Raw genomic sequence first — 26,816 nt, 5'->3', positions numbered from 1 at the left:
CATCACCAATTCTTTCAGAGTCTCCCCTTGACCAGCTAACCTCTTTAGAAACCTCAGCACTTTATAGTCCATTGTCTAAATGATTGACTGTCTTACTCCTGACACCTTGGGGACCAAGCCTCTGGCACCAGAACACTTAGGAACAAAGCAAACCCAAACATTAGCACTGACTGTGTGATGTTCCTTAAGATTTCCTTTTGATTCATGCAAGTCTTTTAAAAGATGTAGGTGTGGCCCATATATAGCAAACTGTTTGAAATTCAGGTAACTTTTAAAGAAGGAAGCAGTCTCTGTGTTCTTGTGTAGAGATGTGGTTTCGAGACCACCACAAGAGGAGTGTAAGGACTAACTATGCTTCCTGACTTTATCCAACTCTGGGACAACTGTATCCTACAGTCATATTCTATCCTTCAACTTTATCCTACAGGCCCGCTGTAACCTCTGCTGTTCTGATGTTGACTGGATCAAATGAAATGGTCCTGTCAATTGGCTTACAGAGGCTGACATATTAATACATGGACAAGAGCATTAATTTTGAAAGTCTGGAGGTTGCTTGACTCCCCTTGATATATTGTAGCATGTCAGTATGAAGCTTGTGTTTTTGAAACAAGGTCTTATGAAGCCCAGGCTGTCTCTGAATTTGAGATCTTCCTGCTTCAACCTCTATTTTACAAGTACTGGTAGTGACTTTTACAGTTTTTCCTCAGTGTAGAGAAGCTAGAATTATTCTTTAACTTGTTGAACATAGAAAAAGATCTGAAATATAGAATATGTATAATGTTTTTATATGGAAATTGTTAACAGTTTTCTTTCTTTCCTTCTTTTTCAGTTTAAATTTAGATAAGAAACAAGGTTGCTTCACAAGTCAGTTCCAGGTCCCTCTCCCTTTCCCTCCCCTCTTCCCGTGCCCTCCTTCCAATCCCCCCCCCATTATCCCCTCATTTCCCCAGGGAGGGTGAGGCCCTCCATGGGGGTGTCCATAGTTTTCTAAGTTCTCTTCCTCTACATAAAAATGTGTACATGTATGTACATGTGTACGTTGTATGCTTTCATGCTTGCTGAATAATTTTATTCTAAATACTTGAGTGTCCCTCTTCTAAAATGTACACTCATTTACATGACAATAATAACATTACCATGCATAAAATAGTCAAGAATTGTGTTTATTACATGGACAAAACTTAGATTTCCTAATTGTCTAAGAAACTGTCACCTTAAAATGATGCCTTATTTTCGGCTTTTGCATTCTTTATTTTAATCTGAGCTGATCTGGACCATTCTCCCCCCTCCATGGGATTGACCTTTTTGGAAGTAGATGTAGAACCTTACATTCTATATGAGTCTGATTGCCCCAGGTGATTAGATTAGGCCATATAGATTGTGTTTGGATGCCAACTTCATAGATGTTGTCTGCTTTATGTTGCTCTATATGACAAAGCACATCATGTTGACTACTTAAAACACTTGAAAGACAAGAGAACAGTTGCAAAATAGTGTCCTCTTTCCTTGGTTTCTCTTTTCATCTCTTGAACACACCTGATGATCTAATCTCCATCTTTCTATTACCTTCAACACAGTGACTTCTAGAAAGTTACCTCAGGGGCCGGGAGATGGATGGCTCAGGGATTAAGAGCATCTGTTCCTCTTCTAAAGGATCCAAGTTTCATTTAAATTTTAATGTAATTCCCAGCTCCAGTGTTGGGTGACTTAGAACTTGAGCCCCATGGGATCAGATGCCTTGGTTTCTGTGAGCACTCACACACAAGGCGTATGCACAGAGACATGCACATACACACAGAAACAAAATACATAATAAAACTCTCCCAGCTTCCGTTTTACGTCTTTTCTTCTTGTGTATCTTCTTGTGTTATAGAAGCCTTGCCATGTAATAAAATGGTGCCAGATCATTGGTGAAAGAAAGGATCCACTTTAAAGAAGTACTTTCTGAAATGTGTCATTATCAAAGCTTTTTTCTCTGTTCTGCCAGTGTTCACTTCATAAATTGCATGGTCCTGTTATTTAGTGTATAGTGTATCTATTTTATCTTCTTTAAGAGTTCATGTCGCACCTGCTGTGCAGCCTGCATCCGAGAATGTAGCGAGGTTGTCGGGATAGATGACACAGAGACCGGTCGGTTGCTTTAAGAAAAACTTTATGCTTCCCAAGTCAGCTTTAGGAGGAGATTCCAAGTCCCCTTAGGAGAGAGAAGTCTCAGGAGAAGTCCCTCCAAGAAAAAAGAGCTTCCCTTTTTAAGGACTTCTGCCATCCATCTACATACCATTCTTTCCAGACTTCTCACCCTCCTGGCTGGTGGTTTAATCTCCGGCCCCATAGGCCCCAGAATCGGGGAGAAACCGCAGGGGGGAGAGGCATCTAGCCGTAGGGGGTGTGAAAGTCATGGTATCTCAGTGAGCGAGCCCTTATCTGAGCCCTATCAAGAGCTTTAAAGCACTGAATTGTTTTCAGTAAACATTACACAGCTGCCTGCTCCCAGGCCGAAGGGGAAGTGGGTTTCTGCTCAAGGTCTGGTGTCCCCACAAGTTCACTCTATTAATTTATGTATTTTTGTTCTCTTACCAGTGTTCATAGTTTTTAGTATGGAATTATTTAAAATTGATTCCTAAAGAATTCATGGGTTTGGCCAATAGTGACATATACCTTTAATCTCCATGTTAAGGCAGAGTCAGGCAAATCTCTGAATTTGAGGCCAGCCTGGTCTACACACTAAGTTCCAGGATAGCTAGAGCTGCATGGTGAGACCCTGTATCAAAAAACCAAAAAGTTTGTGAGTTTAGATATTATTGTTGAGATGGAATGAACTTTTCGTTTTAACACTTTACTATTATTATGTGGAAATATCAATAGTTGGCTTATGTTGGCATTGTATCTTGGTGACCTTGCTAATTTAGTACCACTGGTAGTTTAATAGGGATTTTCTGTGTAGAAAGAGTTGTAGAAATTTAAATGTCTCTGAATAAAAAGTACCACCTCTACCTTGCTTGTTGCCCTAGCTGAAACCCAGTGCTAAAATAGCAGGGGTGGATATCTCCATTAGAGAGTGTTGTTTCTGGAATTAACTCTAGTTTGCCTTGTATTTCTTTGATGAAATGAGTACTTTTTATCTATTTTTAATATGCTAAGACTTGTTGATATTGCCGTTATTACTGGGTTTGAATTTGAGTTTTGTTAGAAGCTGAAGTTATTGATCATACATATTTTCCCCATTATATGAATATGTATTCCATTCATGTTATGTGTATAAGGCTCATATTATTCCTAAGACAGAGCATACTGGTCCTGATGCATTAGCTCTTCTGTGGTTATACTGGATTTACTCATGCTTTTAGTGAGTTCTGTGCTTTTGTGTAGGGAAACATTGTCTTGCACTGTCTCTGTCAGGTTTTCCTAAGAGCTTTTAGTGGCCTCATGGAATGAGTTGGGAACCATTTATTTTACTTTTTGGTCTTTGGAAATAAAATTTGTATAAGATGGCTGGTATTTCTTCCTTGCAGGTTTGAAAGGGCTTAAACTCATCTTAATGTGAGCCTGTTTCTGGGAGGGTGAGATTTGTTCATTGTTTCTCCATTTTTCTTTTATGACAGGGTCTTTCACTGTAGCCCATACTATCCTGGTACCTGCTATCCAGCCCAAGCGTACCTTGAACTTATGGTAACCCTCCTGCCTTAGCCTTCTCAGTATTGAGATTATAGGTGTAAGCCACGACACCCAGCTTGTCGGAAGGTTTCTAATGACAAACTCATTTAAAAAAAATACGCTTCTGAGGTTATTTGTATTTCTTTATTGTCTTGATAGGTTTTCATTTTCCTTCTGAAAATATTTTATTATTATTTCTTTTAGACTTCATAGTGCTTTGGATCATATTCACCCCTCTGTCTTCCTCCAGTTCCTCTCTCAAGTCCAATTTGTGCTAACCATATACTCCTAGATGTACAGCCATCTATCCACTGGATTGTGGTTGACCTATCAGGGGCCACATCCTTCAAAAAGACCCACCCTTCTCTTCCCTAGCAGCCACCAGCTGTTACTGTCTCCTCAGTTACATATGAATACTTGTATGGCACTTCTCCCAACCCCATATCAGAGGATTTCATTTGTTTGTTGCTTTCAGGTCAATAGGAATTCCCAGCCTTCATTCTCACTTAGAAATGTCAAGGCTTTTTCATTCTCTTGGTCTGCTTAGCTCTGGCCTTCATGATGTGATTCTGCTATTGCCCAAGAAGTGCTGTGGCTTTGTTGGCTTCTCTATTGTTTGTTTATTTTTATTATTATTCTTATTTCATTTAACTCACTGTCTTTGTTACTTCCTGATGCTCAGTTCTTTGGGTCTGGTTTCATCTTTTTGTGGTTATTGTTGCTGTTGTATTTGTTTGATATTTGGTTTTCTAGTTCCTTAGTCTATACAACTGGGTGATGATCCTAGACATCATCTCTATTATTTGCTTTTAGGAGTCGATATCCCTCTTAGTAAGACTCTGCCACATCCTGTAAGGCGTGCTAAGTTGGAATCTCATTTTTATGTAGTTCAAAATAGATTTACTACTTCTTGAGACTTCTTTGGATGTTTTCTTTTCTCTCAAAATATTTGGTGATATTCAAAGATAGGGTTAGGGTTTGAAGATACTCATGATTTCTAGTTTATCTCATCATCTCAGAATGTGCTATGCATTGTTGCCATTCTATCTATATAAGAAGGTGTGTGTCATCTACTAGTGTGGATTAGTGATGCTGGGACAGTGTTTTCTCCTGTGGTTGAATAGTCAGTGTTTAGGTGTAGCATGTATCATTTTCAGTAAAGTAATATTTATAACAAGAATGTAAACAGCTTTCAGTGACTATTGGTGCAGCACAGTACTTGTTTTCAAATTAAAATGTACATCTTCAAATTAGTGGTGTAGTTACAACTATTACATTTTAGTGATGTTTCTTTTAGTAGCAATTACTATCAGCCTCCAGGAACAACCCATTGTTAACTCTGAGCCACTGATATACTCTCTTGTATTTCTTTTGCATCCATTGACACATTTTGTAAAAATGGTACCTAATTTCAAGGAAATACAAAATGTTCCCTTCATGGAAATTACTAAAAAAAATTGAGTATTTAGGGGAGAAATTCAGAAAGACTATAATAGCCCATGTTAGTTAGGGTATTATTGCTGTGATGAAGCACTATACCCAAAAGCAAGTAGGTGAGGAGAGGGTTTATTCATTTCCCCATGGCTCATCATCTAAGAAGTCAGGATAGGAACTCAAACAGGACTAGAACCTGCAGGCAGGAACTGATACAGAGACCATGAGAGGTGCTGCTTACTGACTTGCTCCTCATGGCTTGTTTAGAACACAGGACCACCAGCCCAAGGATGGTACCACCCACAATGGGCTGCTCCCTCATCACTAATTACGAAAATACCTTACAGCCAGATCTTATGGAGGTATTTTTTTTCCAACTGTGGCTCCCTCCTCTCTGATGACTCTAGCTTGTGTCAAGTAGATATAAGACTAGCCAGCATAGTCAACCATTGAATTCAGTAGAGTCTTTTGTTAGTTGTTTCTAATACAGTAATGTTTCCCAGCTACTCTCAGCCTGACCTTGGCATGAGTTCTTCTAGGAAGATGCTGAGTTTTTTGTCTCCCTTCCCAGCTACTACTTCCTTTCACCTGCTTCTTTAGGGTTCACATAATAAATGACTTTGACTTCTCTTTGTATTCCAGCCTGAAAGAATAGACCCAAGTGCGTCACGACAAGGGTATGATGTCCGCTCTGATGTCTGGAGTTTGGGGATCACATTGGTATGTTTCTGTTGGCACAAATTTGTCATAGTAATGTAATAATAAGAGATTAAGAGGCAAAAAATGTTGAAAAGGGATAATGACAAACTTCATGATTTGTAACAAGCAGAAGCTTTTCATCTTTACCTAGAGACTGTATTGACATTTTCATTTAATTTTAAATGTATCTGCCTTAGTTTGGAGTGCTTTAGCAAAGTGCTATAAGTAGGTTATCTTAGTAAGACTGGGTATTTATTCTTGCATTTCTGGAGACTTAGAAGTCCAAGATCAAGGGTTTGACATATTTTGTACAGAGTGAGCTGTTGTCCCTTGTTCTCACATAGCAAAATGGGTGAGGGAACATGGCTGTCTAAGGTGTGTCTTGTAAGTGCTCTAATCCTGTTTGTGAGGCACCAAGCACTCTGACTTAGTCACTTCTTCAAGCCCTTCACTTCCTCAAGCCCTGTCTCCTTAGGCCATCACCTTGAGTCATGGCTTCTACATAAGAACTTCGAGGGGACATAGTGGTACTTTTTTTATGTACTCATTTCTTTTCCAAAGTTTATTTTCCTATGTTTACTGTTGTTTCAGACCTTACTAAGATTGTTGTTTGTTTCTGGTTTTGAATAGCTTCTGTAGCTTCTTCTACATTATCTGTGAAGTTTCTGTCCCATGTGGGTTCTGTGAGGTAGATAAGGTAAAACACCTCTTCTTACATTTTCTTTCCATTTCAATTTGAGCCAAGACCCCTTAGTTCAGGGTTAGAGCAATGAGCTTTTTTTGGCTCACCAGTCTCATTTTTTAAAATTGGAACTTCTTCCTGAAATCAGAATGACATGTCCTTGTTAGTTTTAGTGAGAACTGTTAACAGACTAATGAATTCTCTCTTATAGAGAGGTTAACAGTTTGCCTCTGTAGGCCCTCAGCTGTTTCCTCTTTTCTCGTCATGAAACTAGTTCACAGACTATAGGCAGATCTATTGCTCCCACATGTGAAGCATATTTTAAATTCAGAAATACCAGCCTAATACCTCCCATAAGCAAAAAAGCCAGGCATAATGGCCTGCATTTGTAATGCTAGAGCTTCAAGGCAGAGACAGGTGACTCTTTGGGCTTTGCTAGCCAGCCAGTTTAGCCTCCTCAGTGAATTCTTGGTCACAGAGAGACCCTGTGTCAAAAAAACAAGATGGATGATGCCTGAGGAACAATATTCAAAGTTGTCCTGTACCCTCCATACACCTGTGTGTGAATAAGCATACACAAACATGCTCATGCGCACCTGTGTACACACAGACACACTCATGTGTAACCCCCCACACACACAAAGCCTTGTGCACCTGTGTACATACACCCAGAGCAAGTATATAGTTCCTTACTAAAGGGAAATTTTGTTTAAAAGTTGCTTTTCTTTTGTTTTGTTGGGGAAGAGGTGGCAGTTATACCAAGGTCTTAGGCATAGTAGGTGAGAGCTCTACCACTGAATAACACACCGCACCTGTGAAAGGTTTTAACTGAAAAACAGTTCACACAAGTTCCTTTAAGCTGCTTTAGCAAAGCTTTGTTGAAGCAAAGTGTTTTAGTACTTAGAATCTGTCATTACTGATTCTCTTAGGAGAATCTTAAAGAAAGTCGCTCCTCACCATTAAAGGCACAGACTTCTTGTCTAGCCTGTGCTCCAGAGCAAGCATAGGGAGGTTATTCCTCATAGGTAAGGATTAGCCTTCCAAAGCATTTTCAGCTTTACGGAAGAGAAGCTTCGGCCAAAGCTGTGATCCTCCCTCCCCTGTGTGTGCCTGCGTGCACATGTTGGTCTTCTCACTTTCCTATGCACCTTTGTCTAAGCGAGCTGACAGCTGTCTGAGGAGAAAGTGGAATTGGTTTTCCAAGAAGGTTCACTCTTATGGGCCATTCTGGGTACAAGCTTGGAGCCTCAACCTCACCTATCAGTGTTTTGTAAAAGCATATAAAATGGGATTTGTGATTTGTGGAGTAAATTAGTTTCATATCTTGGGAAAAGTATACACTTCTGTGGTTTTCATTGAACTTTAGAACAGAGCCAGGGGAATGTTAGACATAATGGTTGTTAGCAAATGGTTTAGTGTCATAGTTTTAAGGACATGTGTAATATATGCTTTAATGACATTGTTGTGTGTGTGTCCTTTATTGGGTCCTTAAGCATCACTTGGTTTCTTCAGTAATTATAAAGTCTGACTGTGGTTGAAATAACTATAGGATTTGCATACTGTTTCCTCTGAATTCAGATTGGGTTTTAGTTTGTTAAATGTTCTTTTTACTTTATAAAGGAATCTGGCCACTGTTTTGACTGAGAACTCCTATGCAGGTGACTACGGAGTGTGAAACTGCTGTAGAAGTCTAGACTAAGCCTTCCAGACTAAGCCTTCCTTTCATGCAAAGGGGTCAGACCTGCATTATGGAGATATAGTTGAGCCTAGATTCAGAGTTTGGCATTCACCTGTAGTCCAAGTCCGTGAGTTTGGTTGAGGCACACTTCTCTACATTATGTCCTTCACCTAGCCTCATGATCCAAGGATTCTTCACTAGTTTGACAGAGTTTGAAGGAGGGCTTTAAAAGAGTTTTGCTGGATGTTTGGCTTGACATCACTCTTCCATTAGGGAGTAGTAAATCAACAGTAAGTCTTTCTGTTTCCTTTTTGTTCTCTTTAGTACGAGTTGGCCACAGGCCGATTTCCTTATCCAAAGTGGAATAGTGTATTTGATCAGCTAACACAAGTGGTGAAAGGAGACCCTCCACAACTAAGTAATTCCGAAGAAAGGGAATTCTCCCCCAGTTTCATCAACTTTGTCAACTTGTGGTAAGTACTCTACCAGTATTCAGACACACATGGCTGAACAGTCAGGCAACTTAATCACAATTACATGGATGTCTTATGTAGGGAAAGAGGTCCTTTGTTACATTACCCCAGCTAGGTCTATCGGTCACTGCTCTGTGGAAATTCCAGCCAGCCTGGAGAGGCATCTCCCTCCCTCTTATTCTATTGTAGATATTGGTGAAAAGCAGCTGTGGGTGCTGAAGAAGCAGTTGCCTTCAGGTCAACAGTTTCTGGAATAAGTTACCAGGTTAAATGTCTAGGTGAGACTGGTAATGTTATCATGATGAGATTGTGCTAGGATCACCTGGATGCTTTTACAACTCAGTAACTCACCAGACCAGACTTAAAGGCATGCATCTCTGCTCTGATAAAGCTAGAGCATAGCTGGGTATGGGTATGAGTAGGAAGGTCAAGCCCGAAATTTAATTGGTTAAAATGTATGTAGTGTCTCTTTGAAATCCTATCCCAAAGAAGGCATGAACTCCATGCCTGTCCTGTTGTCTACTCTGTCAGTTCTTTTTCTATGTACATGGCACCTGAGAGTAAATGTATGCAGGGTTAGGGAGATGGCTCAGTGGATTAAACACTTGCCTTGCAGATATGAGGACTCTCTGTCTAATCCATAGAACCCATTAAAAGCCAGGTGGGCAAGATGGCCTGCTTATAGTTCCAGCACTTCTACTTAGAGACAGGACAAACTGGCTAACTAGACAACAGAATCAGTGAGATCTGGATTCAGAGAGATCTTTCCTCTGAAAATGAAGCAGAGTAGAGTGATTGAAAAAGAAATATGTCGACCTCTGCCCTTAACACACAAATGTATGCACACGCGTCCATACATGTGAGCATGTGTGCATATATGCATGCATGCAGAACACAAGCAAAGAATAAATGTATTTAGATACAGCTGGTAGTGTTGTATTCTGCTTTCAATAGCATTTTTAGGTTAGCATTAAACAGTTTTGATAATTGTTTATTTTATTCAGCGAAATTTAAAGACGCCTTATTTACTCTTGAGCATGCTTTTCTTTTTATAGGAGTGCTGTCTCTCTGTACTCTGTCTAGGTTTTATAAGACTCCTATTGCAGGATCTAACATTGTCTTCTTCCTGAATAATGAGAAAACATTTGTTGACTGGAGTTTTCAAGTTGCTTTCATCTTCTCTGACCAAATTCTGCCTATTGTGATCTTTCAGAAAGGGGAAGGAATGTCTCAAGAACTAGATAGAAGAAAGCTTGTGAATGACAATTGACTGGTTCCCTCCCCTCACTGAAAAACAGTCTGTTGTTTACTAATTTGCACACAGTATATGCACTTGTATAATCCCATAAATTTGGCCATTCTGTATATTCCATTTTAATGATTCTTGCTTAAAAGAATCTAATGTATATTACAGACTCTTTATTTTTAAAATTTTATTTGTCTATGTTATATGCAGCCACACAAGTGCCAGAGCACGCATGTGGAGGTCAGAGAACAACTTTTGGGAGTTCATTCTCACCTTTTACCTTGCTTTGTGAGGCAGAGTCTCTGACACTACACTGTACTCCAGGCTGGCTGGCTAGTCCACAAAGTGCCTCTGCCCCCCATCTCTTGGGAGTACAGGGATTGGATGTGTAAGCTACTACATCTGGCTTTTTTTTTTGTTTAATCTGAGTTCTAGAGATCTGAATTTAAGGCAGCAGACTTTCAGGGCGGTGCTTATCCCCACTGAGTCATTTCCCCAGCTCTGCTTTGTTTTGACCCCTAGACCTCCTCTGTGGTTTTATTTATGAATGAGTTGCTTATGTTATATTTTCTCTCTGTTTGCCTCTGTGCCACAATAGGTAGTAGTGGTGAATATGTGTTCTGTGATTTGTTTCTTAGTATGTCAAAGCCGCTGTCTAAATCATCATATCTACAGGTGAAAGATGTCTATACTGTCTTCATAAGAGCCTAATATAACCCAGGTTGGCCTTGAACTTTCTATATAGCCAAAGATGACCTTGACCTGGTCCTGCCTTTCACTTGTAAAAAAGTAAAATAATTGAGTCAATGTGGCTTCATTTTAACACTGTTACTTTTATGTTATTTTAGCCTTACAAAGGACGAATCCAAAAGGCCAAAGTATAAAGAGCTTCTGGTGAGTATGGATCCCACAGTCAGTTTACTAAGCCATATGGGTCTCTAGACAGAGGCTTGGCCTTGCAGAGTTTCCCACAATAGGTTTTAATCAGAGAAAACTTGGTGGTTAGTTGTCCTTATAATTTACTAGCTCATTTCTCATAAAAAGAATTTGGACTTAACACGTTAAGCATTTCATTACATAGTCTTAAGTACATGTAAATCCTCTGTAAGAAAAAGTTAATGGAAATTTTATTCATTGTGTTTACTCGCCCTCTGCTAATGTACATCACCTGCCAATTCACATATCTTTGAGTTCTGATAAGAAGCAGTCTCCTTTGTATGGTTTTCCTCTGAGAAGAGAAAGAAGTATTGTCTGGTCCAATGATATGGGAATGTTTTAAGAAAAGATTAGATTGCTTATCACATTTAGGACTTGGCAAGGCTGTAAAGCAAAATTTGAGGTCAACCTAACAATGACTATAAAGATACCTAGATGCTACAACCAGAGAAATTGTAGGGAAAGGTATTGCTTATAGTGATGAAGAACAAAAAGAAGGCCTGGTGAAGCAGAGCCCAGGCTATGGGCTCTGGAGAGCACAGGGAAAGTCTCTTTTGGCCTCTTTTGAGTAAAAATTAGAAGGTTTGAAACTGAAAACTCCTTTGAAAGATTCTTGAGCTACCAGTGGGGGAAGTAGAGGCTTGTGATTTACTCTGGTGTCCTAAGAGGCTGGCCTGAGATTCCTGTAGTTTTTGCTCTCACATAGTGTGGATGCATGCTGAGGAACGAACAACTCTGTTTTCTTCCTTGGTGAATCCTCTCTGTATGCAGGTAAGTTCTAATACCTTACACATATGTCATAGTATGTCACATCTAGGGTATCCACATCCACTAAAATGTCTGTGTGATTAATGCCTCTCCTATGATATAATGAGGCTATATGTAGTTGGGAGTTTGTAGTTCTGTGCTATATAGAAATTGAGAAAGGTTGAGTTAGGTGTCTGATATAAATGCTTGATGCATTTCTCTATTCAACTTTCTTGCAGAAACATCCCTTTATTTTGATGTATGAAGAACGTACTGTTGAGGTCGCATGCTATGTTTGTAAAATCCTGGATCAGATGCCAGCTACTCCCAGCTCTCCCATGTATGTCGACTGATACCGCTGCTACATCAGACTGTAGAAAAAAGGGCTGAGAGGAAGCAAGACGTAAAGAGTTTTCATCCTGTATCACAGTGTTTTTATTGCTCGCCCAGACACCATGTGCAATAAGATTGGTGTTCGTTTCCATCATGTCTGTATACTTCTGTCACCTAGAATGTGCATCCCTATAATACCTGACTGATCACAGTGTTAGTGCTGGTCAGAGACCTCATCCTGCTCTTTTGTGGTGAACATATATTCATGACGTGTGGAAGTCAGTACGATCAAGTTGTTGACTGTGATTAGATCACACCTTAAATTCATTTCTAGACTCAAAACCTGGAGATGCAGCTACTGGAATGGTGTTTTGTCAGATTTCCAAAGCCTGGAAGAACACAGTGATGGATGTACTATGTCTGAACATAGAGACTTGGGCTTGAGTGAGAAGAGCTTACACAGCCAGTGAGACACATTGCCTTCTGGAGCTGGGAGACAAAGGAGGGATTTCCCTTTTTCACCAAAGTGCAATAGATTTCCTGATCTGATATTCTGTTGCTTTACAATTACAGTTGATGTTTGGGGATCAATGTGCTCAGCCAAATTTCCTGTTCAAATTATCATGTCAAATTAGAATGAATCTATCTTTCCATAAACCATGTTGCTTTCAGAGAGGTGAACATTAAAATACTGAGACAGGACAGAATGTGTTCTTTATCCTTTTCCAGCCCTGCTCTTCACTGGGAAGGTACAAGAGTCTACCTCTTGTCATAGAAGGGTGCTGCCAACTTGATGCTCTGCCTGCCACCAACTGCCAGGACTGAACAAAGAAAACAGTACGAGGGCAAAGTTTACAGATGTTTGGATTCTGGTATCTTCTCCAGAACAGTTTGTAGCAGCTATAGATTTTCCCCTTGGCCCCAAGCCTGGTACTTGAGCCATTGTAACTCACTAACAGAGAGAAGTATCTAGTAGCAATGTGCCTTGATGATTAGATGAAGATTTCCTGAAGGCAGCAAAACACCAAATCATAATTCTTTGCTTCTTGACATCATGGGCCAGGTCTTCAGTTTCTAATTCTTTCCCACATGACTTTTGCTCAATCCAGTATTTCACCTTGTTTTTCATGTTTGGAACCCTTACATTACCAGTGATGCTACTTACCAAGGATTTGTAGCCCTGAATCTCTCCTGTGCTCTAATGTTTGGAAAGCTGAGACAGCGGTCCCAGTTGATGTGGTAGGTAAGAAAGAGGCAGTCTGTTGGAGAGGCACATTTGAGCAGAATGAAGATCTGAAATGGCAGCCTTTCAAATACACGTGCCGCCTGTTGGGGCCTCTACCAGTTCCCTATCTCCCTTAGATGTGGAATGTTACCCACCTCTGCTCCCTCCCCCCTCAAAAGGAACCCACTTCACCTCATGTGCTGCTTGTCTTCACTTACCCATTATCCAGGCACTGAGCTTCAGGCTTTGCATAGCAGGTAATCAGCACTAGAAGTTGGCCCTTACAGAATCAAGCCCTGGTAGGTACTGCTGTGTCTCCCAGAGTGGCACTCATAAATACTATAAAACAATGCAGGGAGAATGGTGCTGTTCAAAGTTACATCCCTATTCATTGCAGAATTTTAAAATGGTTTATCTCTTGGTCCACTTGCCTAACTTCCCCCCTTTCTACCCCGGGCCCCCTAACACCTTAGACTTTCTGAGTTTCACTAGGAGACATTACTGTATGTCTTCCTTAAGCTGTACCAAGCCATCATCCTCCGTTGCTCCCAGGACTCAAGAGGAATTTGTTTCTCTGCTGTCAGCTTCCTGTCTGGCTCAGTATAGCCTCACTCCGCCATTATGCAAATGGAGATCAAAGCAATTCTGACTGTCCAGGAGCTATCTCACTTTCTGCTGTGTGGGCGACCACATAAAAAGGCAATTTTAGTGTATTAATCATAGACTATTATAAACTATAAACTTAAGGGCAAGGAGTTTATTACAATGTATCTTTATTAAAACAAAAGGGTGTATAGTGTTCACAAACTGTGAAAATAGTGTAAGAACTGTACATTGTGAGCTCTGGTTATTTTTCTCTTGTACCATATGAAAGTATATAAAAAATATCAAAAAAGCTGATGTGCAGGGATTTTGCCTTATTTGTCTGTAACATAACTGCTTCTTGGAGCTTTGGAATATTTTATCCTGTATTCTTGTTTGAATCCCTCCTCTATTTAAGACATAGCCATGGAATCCACATGTTTATGGAATAGTCTACCCTTTGCCTGCAGGTCAGTTGTAATAAACCTAGGATGTGATGATGACATTGTAATTTGATTTTCTGCAGTCATACTCTGAGAAAGAAAGTCAAGAAAAATGATTAAATTATCTGCGCATTTCATATGGAGGGGGGTTATCTCCTTCCAGACGTTTCTGGTTCTTTTCTTATTTCTCTTCTTTCTCTGCTTGTTCCCTGACCACAGAGGTAACAGTGAGGCACAGCTTACTTTTTCTTTCAGCAGTCGTCGTGCAGTCTTTTCAAGCTTGTGCTTGGTTGGGTGTCTCGACCTACCTTGCTGCAGGATGCTGCAGGCAGCAGGTGCAGATCTACCTGTATCCACGTTGACAGCTGTGACATCAGGCCCATGTTGCCAGCCAGGCTCCTGGTACTCAGACTCCCAGGTGAGAGGTTAGTTGTAACCTCTCACTGCTATTTGAGAAGAAAGCAGGGTAAGAGAATGTAGTTTAAAAAGAGCTATAGGGGTCATGGCTGGGGGAACTTAAGGGGCAAGGGGTTAATGAAGGTGAACAGAAAGCCACAGGAGCCCGGAAGTGGTGGACACATTTCCAGGTGCCAAATTGCTCTGTTGTGTGACCACTGCCACGGGAGTCAGTGCCTCCTTACCATACAGTAGTCGTTCAGCACTGTTACCTGGGCCTTCCCATGTTTGCTCCTCAGCTAAGTGTCAGCTGCTGAGGGAAAGAAGAACTCAGAGTGTCACATTCCGCTTGTGCCCAGGGTGGCAGGAGGGACAGAGTGCACTCCCAAGTTTTATAGAACTCTACATTGTGTTTATTTGACCCTTTTACTCTGAGTGCAGTCCACCAAAATCAGGTGGTAGGCAGCTGCCCTTTGTGGACAGGAGAAATAAAAGGGATTGGAGAAGTTCTAGCTCAGATAATAGTGAACAAAGAGCTGGGATACCCAGAACTACACAACAAATGTTAATTTAAAGCCACTACCTGGGGCAGGCAAGATGGCTCAGTAGATAAAGGAACTCACCACCATGCCTGATGACCTGAGTTCAGTCTCCAGGACCCACATAGTAGAGAGAATCAACTCCCTGCAACTTGTCCTCTGATTTCCACAGGCATGCAGGCATGCAGTGACACAGCCCCTCCCCCTACTCATAGTAAAAACCCCACTACCTTTAAAGAAAGAAGGGGGCCATTGAAAAGTAGTTGGAGGTCCTGTGCTTGTAAACCTTACCAGGACCTGCTCTCTTTGTGGAAATGAGTTGAAGATGGAGGTTCTGTGGGAATAGTGGATTTGGTCATGCATGCACAAGCAGGTATGAGGTTACCTGAGAACTCTGGGTCCTTATGTTAAGTATAGCACTTAGGGAGTCAGTGTAAGAAATTGCCTTTCACTAGTATGACGGACCAGCTGCAGAAGAAGAAAGTCAAGCTGTCCTATGAGTTTAGATTGATAACTAACTACTCAGCGGTGTAGCTACAACATAGAAAATAGAGACACTGGCCGTGGGGGCATGTTTGGAATCCTGGCTGCTCAGCATGTTTGGAAGGTCTAGCAGTGGTTTATCTCTATCTTAGCCAGTTCCCTTTTTGATGTTGTATATCAGACAAGTCAGCTATTGTTTAGTACAGTTAAGCTGTGTGTAAGTCTGAGGCAGCTATACCATCCTTCCTTGTCACCCTCAGATTTGTGTTCACATTATATCACTTATAAGAACTGAAAATCCACAGGTCCTACCCCATAGTTCTTATGTATGTATGGAGAAATTTTACAGGCAGACAGCAGTTTACATTATGATTACTGTGACCATTTAATTGACAATTTAAAATAGCGTCAGTACTGGGGAGATGGTTCAGTCATTGAAGCCCTTGCTTGCCAAACATGAGGACCTGAGTTTAACTCTCTAGATCCCATGTTAGAAAAAAAGGCTCAAGTGTAGCAGCACACACCTGTACTTGGCATGCTGGAAGGGAGGAGATGAGAGATGAATGAATGTGAAGACTGAGGAAGACATCCTGTGGCAACTTTGGCAGCTTCTACATGTGTGTGCACTTGGCGCACACACACATTAGCATAAATACATTTTAACATCTGAAAAATGTACAGAGCACCAGTGATGCTCATGGGCTCAAGATCTGAGGTGTGCTGGACATGGTGATACTGAAGTGGGGCAGGGGTGGGGGGGCTGAAGCAGGAGGATCTTAAGTTCAAGGCCAGCCAAGAAATGTGTGATAAGCCTTTCTAGGTACCCATTTGCAGCCATAATATAAATGTCAATTTTTATCTGTCTAATTTTTTTGAATGTCTGTGTTCTACCTTTTGTAGTTGTTCATCTGCATATTCCTGTGTGTGCATGCATTTTAATCTCTCAGAACCTTCTGAAGGCTCTAGGCCCTGTCTTTATTGATGAAACAGCTGCCAGACCTTTACAAAGAGTTACATCATTGCATATGCCCACTTCCAGAGTTTGGTTGTTCTAGTTCATATCTTTACATATCTGCCCACTTTCCACTTTTTGGGATGGCATGAATGAAGAGACCACTTTATACTTTCATCTGTGACATCCCACTGTCCTGGCATCTCTGCTGAGGACATTCTTTTCCTCATCATTGAGGACTCTTAGTACTCTTGCTGATAATCTTCTAGTCACAGCCATTTGGACTAACTTCCGGATCCTCTGCGCAGCCTCTCTGTCTTGACTGCCATTGGTTTACAGTAACTTTTGATTTTGCTGTTTTCCTTTTCAGGGTCCTTTATACCTCTGGCAGCTCTGTACAGATGTTAGCATCAGCTTTGCAGTTTCTGCAGAGAAGTCTTCACAGTGGTGGTCCTCCCCTAGCGGATGAGCATGGGAGGGGATCAGTTTAACCTCTTAGAGCTTTGTCTTCCATGAATTGGAATGACTAATTCTAGTTTCTTTAAATCTTTCATTTCAGTGTTTAGAATGAAATTTGTTAGATTAGTTTCTGCGTATTTTTTGATGCTCTTATGAGCAGGATTATTTTCTCGACCTAAATTTCAAACACTGATTGTAAGTCCATGGGTTATAACTCATTTCCCATAGATCTTGTATCTGCCACCCTACTGAATTCATTTATCCTAATAGTTTTAAAGTAGATTCTTCCAGGCTGTCCAAGTACAAAATAATGCTACCTACAAATGCAGTTTTGACTCTCCCAACTTATTGCTTTACATTATTATCCTAATATAGCATTTAAATTTCTGTACTGACTTCTTACCATGCAGATTTAGAGTTTTTTCAGTGACTACTCTGGGATTTAGTTATTATATGCACATTAAATTAATCAACTTCAGGTTTATACTAAATTCCAGTGAACCCTAGAGATGTTACTTTGATATGTCTGTTTCCCTTTCAGCTGGGTGGTGCACACAGAATCACACACAGTCATGCATACACGTATCACACACACACACACACACTCACTACGTAATGCTGGAAATACTGCTTATTTGTCTGTTTCTTTTTAGTAATGGGCTGAATTGTTTTCGTGAAATCTACTTCCTTTCCATCTGCAATCTCCTGTTTTCTGAAATCTTTACTATTTAATACAATTACAGTTTTTCTACTGAGATGTAGCACAAAATAAGATTATTACTAGGTACTTATATTACCAGGCATTAGTATAAATGTGATCTTATGCAGAGAAGCAGAATCTTGCCTCTGTCCCCTCCCTCACTTTTCCTTTTGCCTCTAGTAATAAGCTGATAGTTTTCAATTTTGCACTTAAGTGGTCAAATCACCTACCAATAATACTTTCTTCTTTAGTCATCAGTTTAACTTACACTGTCTCGTTACTCTGACTATGATTGCCAGTACCACATTGGTTAGAAGGGTGATGATGAAGCCCAGCGAGCAAAAGAGGCCTGTTTTCCAACATCCAGGAGCTGTGCTGACACTGTTGGTTGACTCTGTAGCTAGAAGCAGGAAGTCGTTTTCTTCTCTGTTGTGATACTGGAGGGGTCTCAGGGTTCACTGTGATGTGATGTCCATGTTCTTTGTGTCTTGGAGAAAGTATTGAAGAAAGCATAGCTTTATTAAATGTAAGGGTAAAGCATGGAATGTACTCCACAGGTTAGGATGGGAGTGGGAGCCAGAAAGCATGTAACTCAAGAGATCTGAGCACTTTTCTGGGGTTCTTTTTTAATGAGCCCAGGTGGAGAGGAGAAATGGGGTGGATCCTGACCCTGGTTTATAAGTTCTATTTTAGATGCCCATCATGCACACATGAGTTGGAATTTTCTTGGCAGGCCACTACAAGGAAAATTAGCCTTCACTGTGCTTACCTCCTATACTGGTCCGAACTGGCCTTTTCTATATCTCCTACCAAGAAATGCCTCATCACAAATTACCCACGGGAAGAGGTTTTTTTGTTTTTTGTTTTGTTTTATTTTTTTCATGCCTTAGGTCACTGAGATGTCCCTAAACTTATGCCTCAGTTGCAAGCCCATTCCCTTGATTGAAGTGTTTTTTTTTTCCCAAGGAATATAGGGGACCTCCCCACTTCTGTAGAAGAGAACATGCAACATAATTAAAACCATACAGAATTCACAGTGAAAGACCAGTGTAGCCATATGTGCCTCTAACCCCAACACTCCAGGTAGAAGCAGGAGGGCCAGGAGTTCAAGATCATTCTCTGCTGCATAGGGAGATGGAAACTAGCATAGGCTACATGTGACTCTGTCTCAAGCAAAACCAGCATCATTCTCCAGGAAAAGTAACTGACAATGCTTCCTCTTGGTATTAGTATGATACTGAAAATCACAGACAGTAATTAGAGGAAGATAAGGCAACTATGTTGAAAATAAGTAATATCACCTTCTTAGGTGATATGATCATATATACAAACCCCCAAACGGTTTCACATAAAAGTTATTAAAATTGATAACAGAGCTTATAAAATTAGTATGGTACATAGTAAGTTGCAAGCTTGCAAGATGGCTTGACAGGTAAAGGCACTTGTCCACCCATCCTGATGGCCTGAGTTCATTCACTAGAACCCATATGGTGGAAGACAGAGCAGAGTGTAGACTAACTACCCAGGCCTCAAACAGAGATCTGCCTGCCTCTGCCTCCTAAGAGCTGGGAATAAAGGTGAACACTACTACACCCAGCTTATCTGCATACTTTTAAAGGAACTACTTAATTTTACAAAACCTAGACATTTCTATTACAATTTTCCCAAATTTGGGGGCGCTCCCCCTAAATATTACAAGCAACCTCCCTATATACATGTAATTCCATTAATTAATAAAGTAGCACTCCCCCAAACAGTATAGATCAATGCTATTATCAAAATCTTAATGGAACCTGTGTTTACAAATAGGAAAGCTCAGCCTATAGAGGGCTCAGCAGTTGGGAGGTCCTGATGCTCTTCAAGAGGACTTGAGTTCAGTTCCCAGCACTTCATCAGGCAGCTCACAGCCACCAGTACCTGCAGCCGAGGATCTGCTGCCTCTGTCCTCCACAGGTATTCATGAACATAGCATATACTCACACAGACATGTAAATAAAATGTAAAAAGAAAGGTACAGCCTAAATTCAAGAGTATCTAGAAAACCCCTGAATAGCCAGAGGCAATTGATTATGGGTGGGTGGGGAAGAATCTAAGAAAAAGTGTGGTATGTGCTGATGTAAAAATAGATATATACATGAATAGAATAGAAAGCCAAAAATGTATAAACATGATTTTTTATATAAGAGTTCCAAGGCCAGTAAGAAAAGGCAGTTTTAGCCAGGTGGTGGTGGCACATGCCTTTAATCCCAGCCCTGGGGAAACAGGTAGGCAGATCTCAGTGAGTTTGAGGCCAGCCTGGTCTACAGAGCAAGTTCAGGACAGGCTCCAAAGTTACACAGGGAAACCCTGTCTGGAAAAACAACAACAACAACAAAAAAAAAAAAAAAAAAAAAAGAGGAGAAAGAAAAGGCAACCTTTCTAATGATGCTGAGAGAAAATTTCAAGTTATGTATATGATTAAAGCATATATAGATGTACTCAGAGGAGGCTCAGTGGTTAAAGAAGTCACCGCTCTTGTAGAGGATTAGAGTTCTGTTCCCAATGCCACATTAAGAGGCCACAACTTCCTGTAACTCCAGCTCCAGGTAAACTGATGCCCTCTTCTGGCCCCCACCAGCACTGTTCACATGTACATAAATAACACTTGAATATTTTAAAGGTTACAGAATTAGCACATATATGTTGCCAATGGGGGAGGGGAGAGGGAACCAAGAAACACAGAGGGTGATAAGAGGAGGGGAGAAGAAGGCATGGGGGAGCAGGAAGGTTGAGTCGAGGTAAGAATAGAGGAGAGCAGGATTGAGAGATATCATAATAGATGGAGTCATTATAGGCTTGAGGAGAGAGCTGGCACTAGTGAGATCTCCAGAGATCTACAAGGATAACACCAACTGGCAAACTAAGCAATAGTGGAGAGATTAGATTAATAGCCCCTCCTTGATGATAGGGTTGATGACTACTCTATATGCCATCCTAGAACCTTCATCCAGGGACTGATGGAAGCAGAGACAGATACCCACAGCTAAACACTGAACTGAACTCCTGGAACCTAGTGACAGAGATGGAGGAGTGATGAGCAAAGGGGTCAAGACCATGATGATGAAACCCACAAAGACAGCTGACCGGATAAGGGGGAGCTCTTGAATCCCAGACTGATGGCTGAGAGGCCAACAGGGGACTGATCCAGACTCCATGAATGTAGTGCCAGTGAGAAGGCCACAGAAATCACTGGGGCCTTGGGTATTAGATCAGTGTTTACCATGGTGCATGAATGATCTTTGGGAGCCCATTCCAAATAGAGGGATGCTCTCTCAGCCTGGACACATGGGGAAGGACCTAAGTCCTTCCCTGGATGAAATGACAGACTTTGGAGATTCCCCCAAGGAGGGCCTTACCCTCTCTGGGGAATGATGTGGGGATTGGGTGGGGGGCTGGGAGGGCTGGTGAAGGGACAAGGGAGGAGGGGTGGGAGAGGGAGCTGGGATTGGCGTGAATCATTCATGTTTCTAATTTAAATAAAAACATATTGAGGAAAAAATTAGCACATATAATATTTTTAAAAAATTAACAGCGGTGAGATAATCAATTTGATTAAAAGGAAAATGTTTTTATAAAAACATTCAGAATATGCAAATCAATTAGAATAGTTACGATTACAACAAAACCAGGAAGGAAATGAACCCATGTGCCTTGTGAAAGCATCTGGAAACACAACGTGTGGCATGTCCTCACAAGTTGAGAATTATCTGATCCAGCAATTCTGCTTCTGGTTGTAAATCCAAAGGAGTTAAATTAATGTCAAAGCCAGGTGTGGTGATTCCCATCTATACTCCCAGCACTCAGGAGCCTGGGGGCAGGAGGATCGCCATGAGTTTGAGGTTAGCCTGGGCTACAGTATCAGTTACCTTTCTGTTGCTGTGGTAAGATTGCAGAACAAAGGCATCTTACAGAAGGAAACTTTTATTTTGGCTTACTTTTCCAGAGGAATAAGAATCACATGGCAGGGAGGCATGGGAGCAAGAGGAAGCCTTAGCGCCAGGGACAGGAAGCTGAGAGTTCACATCTTCAACTACATACACAAAGCAGAGGGTGAAAACTAAAATTTTGCAAGGCTTTTACTACCAAAGCCCATCCCTGGTGACTTACTTCCTTCAACAAGTCTACACCACTGAAACCTCCCCAAACAGTACCTGTCACTGAGGAACAAGTGGTTAAATACCGAGAGACATTGCTCATTCAAACTAGAGCTATATAGTGAAATCAGCCTGAACTATAGAGACCCCATCTCAAAGATAAGATAGTATCTTGAATATGTACACCAATGCTAACAGCAGTATTTTCACTTGGAAGCTACCCACGTGCTGATCAGTTCAGCAGACAGATAAATAAAACACAAACTATATATCCACTGAAAAATTACTCAGTCTTGAAAAGAATCCTGACACACACTTTAATAGAGACAATCCCTGAGGGTATAGACCAAATCAGATAGACAGTCATGAAAGACGAATACCTCCTGGTGCCATATACATGAGGAACCTATAGTGGTCAAAGTCATAGAGACAAAAGCAGACGGTAGTTGCTCAGGGCTGGAAATTGGGGCATTTGAGATACGTTTTTTCTCCATAAGATGAGAGTTCAGGAGAGGGATGGTGTGGTTGCACATTATGAGTAATACTTAATATTGCTGCATTGTGCCTAAAAAATACTTATAAATTACGTTCTGTGCGTTTTTAAACCACACTGAAAGTGTAGAAGATAAACATGCCAGAGAAGAGTGAAAGGGCAGTGTGGGAGGATCCTTGGCAGCTCTCATGCTGATGAGGACCTCTAGCTCCTCCCATGGATTACTGACTTGTTGGACTATGGCAGTCAATCAAGTCATAGGCTAGGCTGTGACAATGAATGCTCCAAGCACTTATTCTTTCCTTTTGAACCAGGATGTACTGAGAAAATGAAGCAGGTTTGCAGTGAGTCTGGATGCTGAAAGGAATGAATGAGGAGTGGGGGTTGTTAGTATTTAGGCATCTGTGCTGGCCCGCCTTTGGAGTTCTGACAAGATATACCCTTAGCTGCTGCCACTAAGAGCACCACCTGTGCCTATTTAAAAGGACCCTGCCCACCTCCTATCTCTCTCTCCCTCCCTCTCCCTCTCTTCTTTCCAGCTGTTCCTGTCCCTGGAGGCCAGTCTTCCCCCTCCCCTTTCCCCTTTTTACAATCCTGTTCCCCTAATAAAAACAAACCCTCTGCTTGAACCCTGTCTCATGGCATCTTTTTCTCTTGAATCTCTTTTTAAAAATTACGACAGGGGTGAAAGCGGGCAGTGTGTGTGGGTCACATGTACACCAGAGCCTGAGGTCAGGAAAAGTGGGATGTGCAGATCACAAGCAAGCCAGCCTGAAAGAGCAGAGGGCATCTGTGAACAGAAAGTATGGGTGGAGAACACCAAAGAGAAAGGCATCTAGTATAGGGAGAGGCAATGGACAGCCCAAGGCCTGGATGCCTCCTGTGGAATTCCCTCATCCTCATACTCTTTAAGCATTGAAACTACCATTAATCCTCTAAAAATCCAGAACAGCTGGCTCCCTTCTAAATTTCTTCTCCCTGAGCCACTCAAGGGTCAATAAACTGCTTGGCTCCCCAGCCAGGATGGTAAGCTCACCTTCCTGTATGCATGAAGCACAGTTAACATCCAAATCAATAGCTCTTTTCAATTCAAGAGGACCCAGAGAGTTGTGAACTGGCAGGATGTGTGAAGCTGACCACAGCTTCTCTTCCATGAAGAGCAAGTGACAACTCCAGACGACCAAAGAAGAAGCCACAGAGGCCGAAAGGTCACACCCTTAGGGATGGGTGAGAAGGGAACTCAACACTGGAGGACTGTGTCTTGTCATATCCCACAGAAACACAGAGCACCTTTCATGACATAAAACCTAGAAAAAAACCAGAAAACTTTGTGGAATGTTCCAGAAGTGGGCTCCAGGTTCAATGACTGGTTAGTTCCTTGTTCTGGGTCCCTTAACTGAGTTGAATCAAAAGTAATACCCTCAGTTTAGTGTGGTATACATGTCTATAATCTCAACACTCGGGAAGGTAAGGCAGGAGGATCACCAGTTTGAGGTCAGTCTGAACTACATAATGAGCCCCTGTTCTGAAACAAAAGACAAACAATTGAAGGAAAGCCAAAAGGAACCACACTCATCCAGACCACCTGCAGGCAAACGAGGAAAGCGAGCCAACGTCTTTTTTGTGTGTCATTTGAAAACAGATACTTTTATCTTTTAAATGCATTTATTTTATGTGTATGGGTGTTTTGTCTCTGTGTATACATGTGCAGCAAATGCACGCCTGATATCTGTGTAGGTTAGAAAACGGTGCTGGATACCTTGAAACTGGAGTTACCGATCCTTGAAGGCCACCGTGCAGGCGCTCCTGGCTTCTCTGCAAGAACAAGGGCTCTTAACCACTGAGCCAACTCTCCAGCCCTTTAAAAGAGTTTCTTTGTTTTATTTTCTTTTAATTATAGTATATCTATTGTACAAAACAGAACTGCATTTATGATGGTTTCTGACAAGTATATCATGAAGTTTGATTACATTCGTTTTTTTCTCTAAGGCCCTCTTTTCACCTTGGCTGATTTCATGTGGATGTCTCCGAGTTGTACTTGGATTCCTTTGAACATATTCCCAGGTATGGCTGGGTCATAGAGTAATTCTATTGAGCTCTCTGAGGAGCCTTCACCCACAATTCCACAGTGGCTGGACCAGTTCCCATCCACACCGGCGTGCTCTAAGGTCATTCTACCTTCCAATGCCCGACAGCGTTTCTGTTGATTTCCTCTTAGTAGCTGATTGGGAGGGGGTGGAATCTCATCAGAGTTCAGGCCACTCCCTGACTATGCCATTTAGATGGTTGATCCAAGGAAACTTCCTGAGGTAAAACGTTCCTTCCAGTGGAGTCGAGACTGCTCCCTCAGCAGGATATGGAAGGACATGGAAGAGGTGCCGGTTTTCCAAGATGACCTGGCTGGCTTCAGAAATGCTTTCTGGCTAACGGTAGAGAGGAGGGACATCCTCTGTCACTTGGCTGCATGCATCCACAGCTTTCTGATTCAGCTTCTAATACCAACCAGCTGCTCATCCCCTCTGGCCTCTCTGCAGAGACTGATGAGCTCAGACTGCAGCATTCAGACTTCTGGGTGTGAACCGTGTCAGTCTGTCTGGGTGTGAGTTGTGTGTCTGTTTTCTCACCTGTAAGATGCAGGCAAAAGCAATAACCAGCTCGTGGTGTTTGGGCGAGAACTCAAGCAAGCGAACCCAGGCTGCTTATAAATATCTGACACATGTCGGAGGGTTTCTAAGTACTAACAAACAGTGCACGGGCATTCATTCTACTTCCATTCATCCCTTGGGCACTTGGGGGAGCCGTCTGATTGTAAAACAGGCACAGGCCAGGGAAGGGTGCTTGGAGTAAAGATTGTAGTAGCTGGAAGTTCAGGAGGGCTAAGGGCCATGTAACTCTGTGCCTGCCCTTTGTACAAGGGGAAACTGGCCCAGACATTAGAAGTTTGTTTGTAGTCATGCAAATAGCAGGTAGTGTGAAGGTTGGGGTCTTTATTTACCATTTATTAGCACTCAGGAGCCTAGTATGGTCCTATGCTCTGGGTCTGTGTAGAGTTTAAAACAATCTTATCTTTATCAAATTCTCTGCTGATGAATTTGTGTTATTTTTATTTTGAGCTGAGCAAGCAGAAACTCCCACAGATGTTGTTCATTAAATTCATCACAGTGATGTACACATGCACACACGCGCGCGCACACACACACACACACACACACACACCCATGTATCCCCACTTATACACAAACTCACACATTCTCTCCTCCCTCCCTCTCTCTTTCTCTCTCAGTTTTCACCAAACACAGCAGGCACTGCTTTCAGAAACCTTACCTCTATAGGGGAACAATGGCACCCTCCCACTTCAAGTTGAAAGTTCAAGCATCATTTGTAAGTGGATAACTGAGATTTATCTGTCTGAACTAGATTTGTCCCTCACACTTGAGGTGGGCCTATCTACTTTATAAACATTTCCATGGGGAGCTTGGGTGTCTATTCACATGCTTCCTGCTCAGGGCTCAGAACCTCCTCCCCTGCTTCCCTTTTCCCCCCAACAGTTCAGTTTGTAGCAGCCTGGCCTACCGTCCCATTTTCTCAGGCCCAAACTCCTCCCTAGCTTTTCCTTGTATCACTTTATTACATCCGTTATCAAATTTGTTGGCTCTATGCTCTAGAGAAATCTGGGATCTAACAGCTCCTCTCCACCTCCACTGCCCCCACTCTGGTCTATGCCACTGTTATTGGAGTCATTGGGCCATCATTATCTTAACCTGGTTCCAACAGCCTGCTTCTGGGCTCCCTGTGCCCATTCATGCTTCCTCCTCATAGGGGCAGCGTGACTCTGAAAAGTGTGAGTGACATCTTGCATCCCACCATGGTCTGAATGTGTGTGTGCCTCCAACTCTTCTGTCAAAATCCTGGTCCCTAAAGTAGTAGAGGGAGAAGAGGCCTTTGCTAGATCATAACGGAGAAGTCCTCACTAAAGTATTAGTGCCCATATAAAATAAGCCCTAAGATAAGCCCTGGTCATTAACCATTCAGGGTCTGGCTTGAAGACTGGAGCATGAACCTCTGATATCCTGACCATAGATGTCTCACCTGCAGACCTGGGAGAAATCAGCCTCTTTGTTAGGACGAGAACACCCTGTCTCTGGTGTTCTGGTTCAGCAGCACCACCAGGTGAAGACTCCCTTGTCATCAGAGTGCTCACAGCCTCCAGCATGCCTCTGACTCCAGTCCTGTCCTACTCCTTACCTGGTAGGCCTTCTAGCTGGCAGGATCGCCACAACAACCTCCAGGCTTACTGCCTCCAGCCCTCAACACCTGCCTGCATCACTCTGACCAAGAAACCTGAAGTGCCTGCTCTCAGTCTCCTGTGGAGGTCTCCGCTGGCCACCCATGAAAGGTGCTTAGTCACCACTCTCCCTCCTGCCAACCTGGTTTCCTTACTCTTATTCGTCCCAGAGCGTCTTATTTAACATTCGATGTGTGACTACCCCACGGCACCCACAGGAAATCATTCCCAGGATTCCCGTGGA

General features: G+C 42.0%; 1 protein-coding gene across 10 annotated transcripts in view; it reads left to right on the top strand.

Annotated features, from left to right (window-relative positions):
* Map2k4 (mitogen-activated protein kinase kinase 4) overlaps nt 1–14,192 on the top strand; it is a 93,423-nt gene extending 79,231 nt beyond the window's left edge. For all 10 annotated transcript variants that reach the window (XM_040748867.1, XM_040748868.1, XM_040748874.1 and 7 more), the window contains 4 exons: nt 5,731–5,808; nt 8,472–8,620; nt 10,715–10,760; nt 11,789–14,192. In XM_040748867.1, coding sequence (XP_040604801.1) covers nt 5,731–5,808; nt 8,472–8,620; nt 10,715–10,760; nt 11,789–11,902 — 387 coding nt within the window. In that variant the 3' untranslated portion in view covers nt 11,903–14,192. The remainder of the gene's footprint in view (nt 1–5,730; nt 5,809–8,471; nt 8,621–10,714; nt 10,761–11,788) is intronic.
* Nucleotides 14,193–26,816: the final 12,624 nt, after the last annotated feature.

The sequence above is a fragment of the Mesocricetus auratus genome, unplaced genomic scaffold (genome assembly GCF_017639785.1).
Source record: "Mesocricetus auratus isolate SY011 unplaced genomic scaffold, BCM_Maur_2.0 Super-Scaffold_100007, whole genome shotgun sequence".
NCBI classification, from domain to species: domain Eukaryota; kingdom Metazoa; phylum Chordata; class Mammalia; order Rodentia; family Cricetidae; genus Mesocricetus; species Mesocricetus auratus.
Note: the sequence above shows the minus strand (reverse complement) of the source record. Positions and strands in the feature narration are given on the sequence as shown.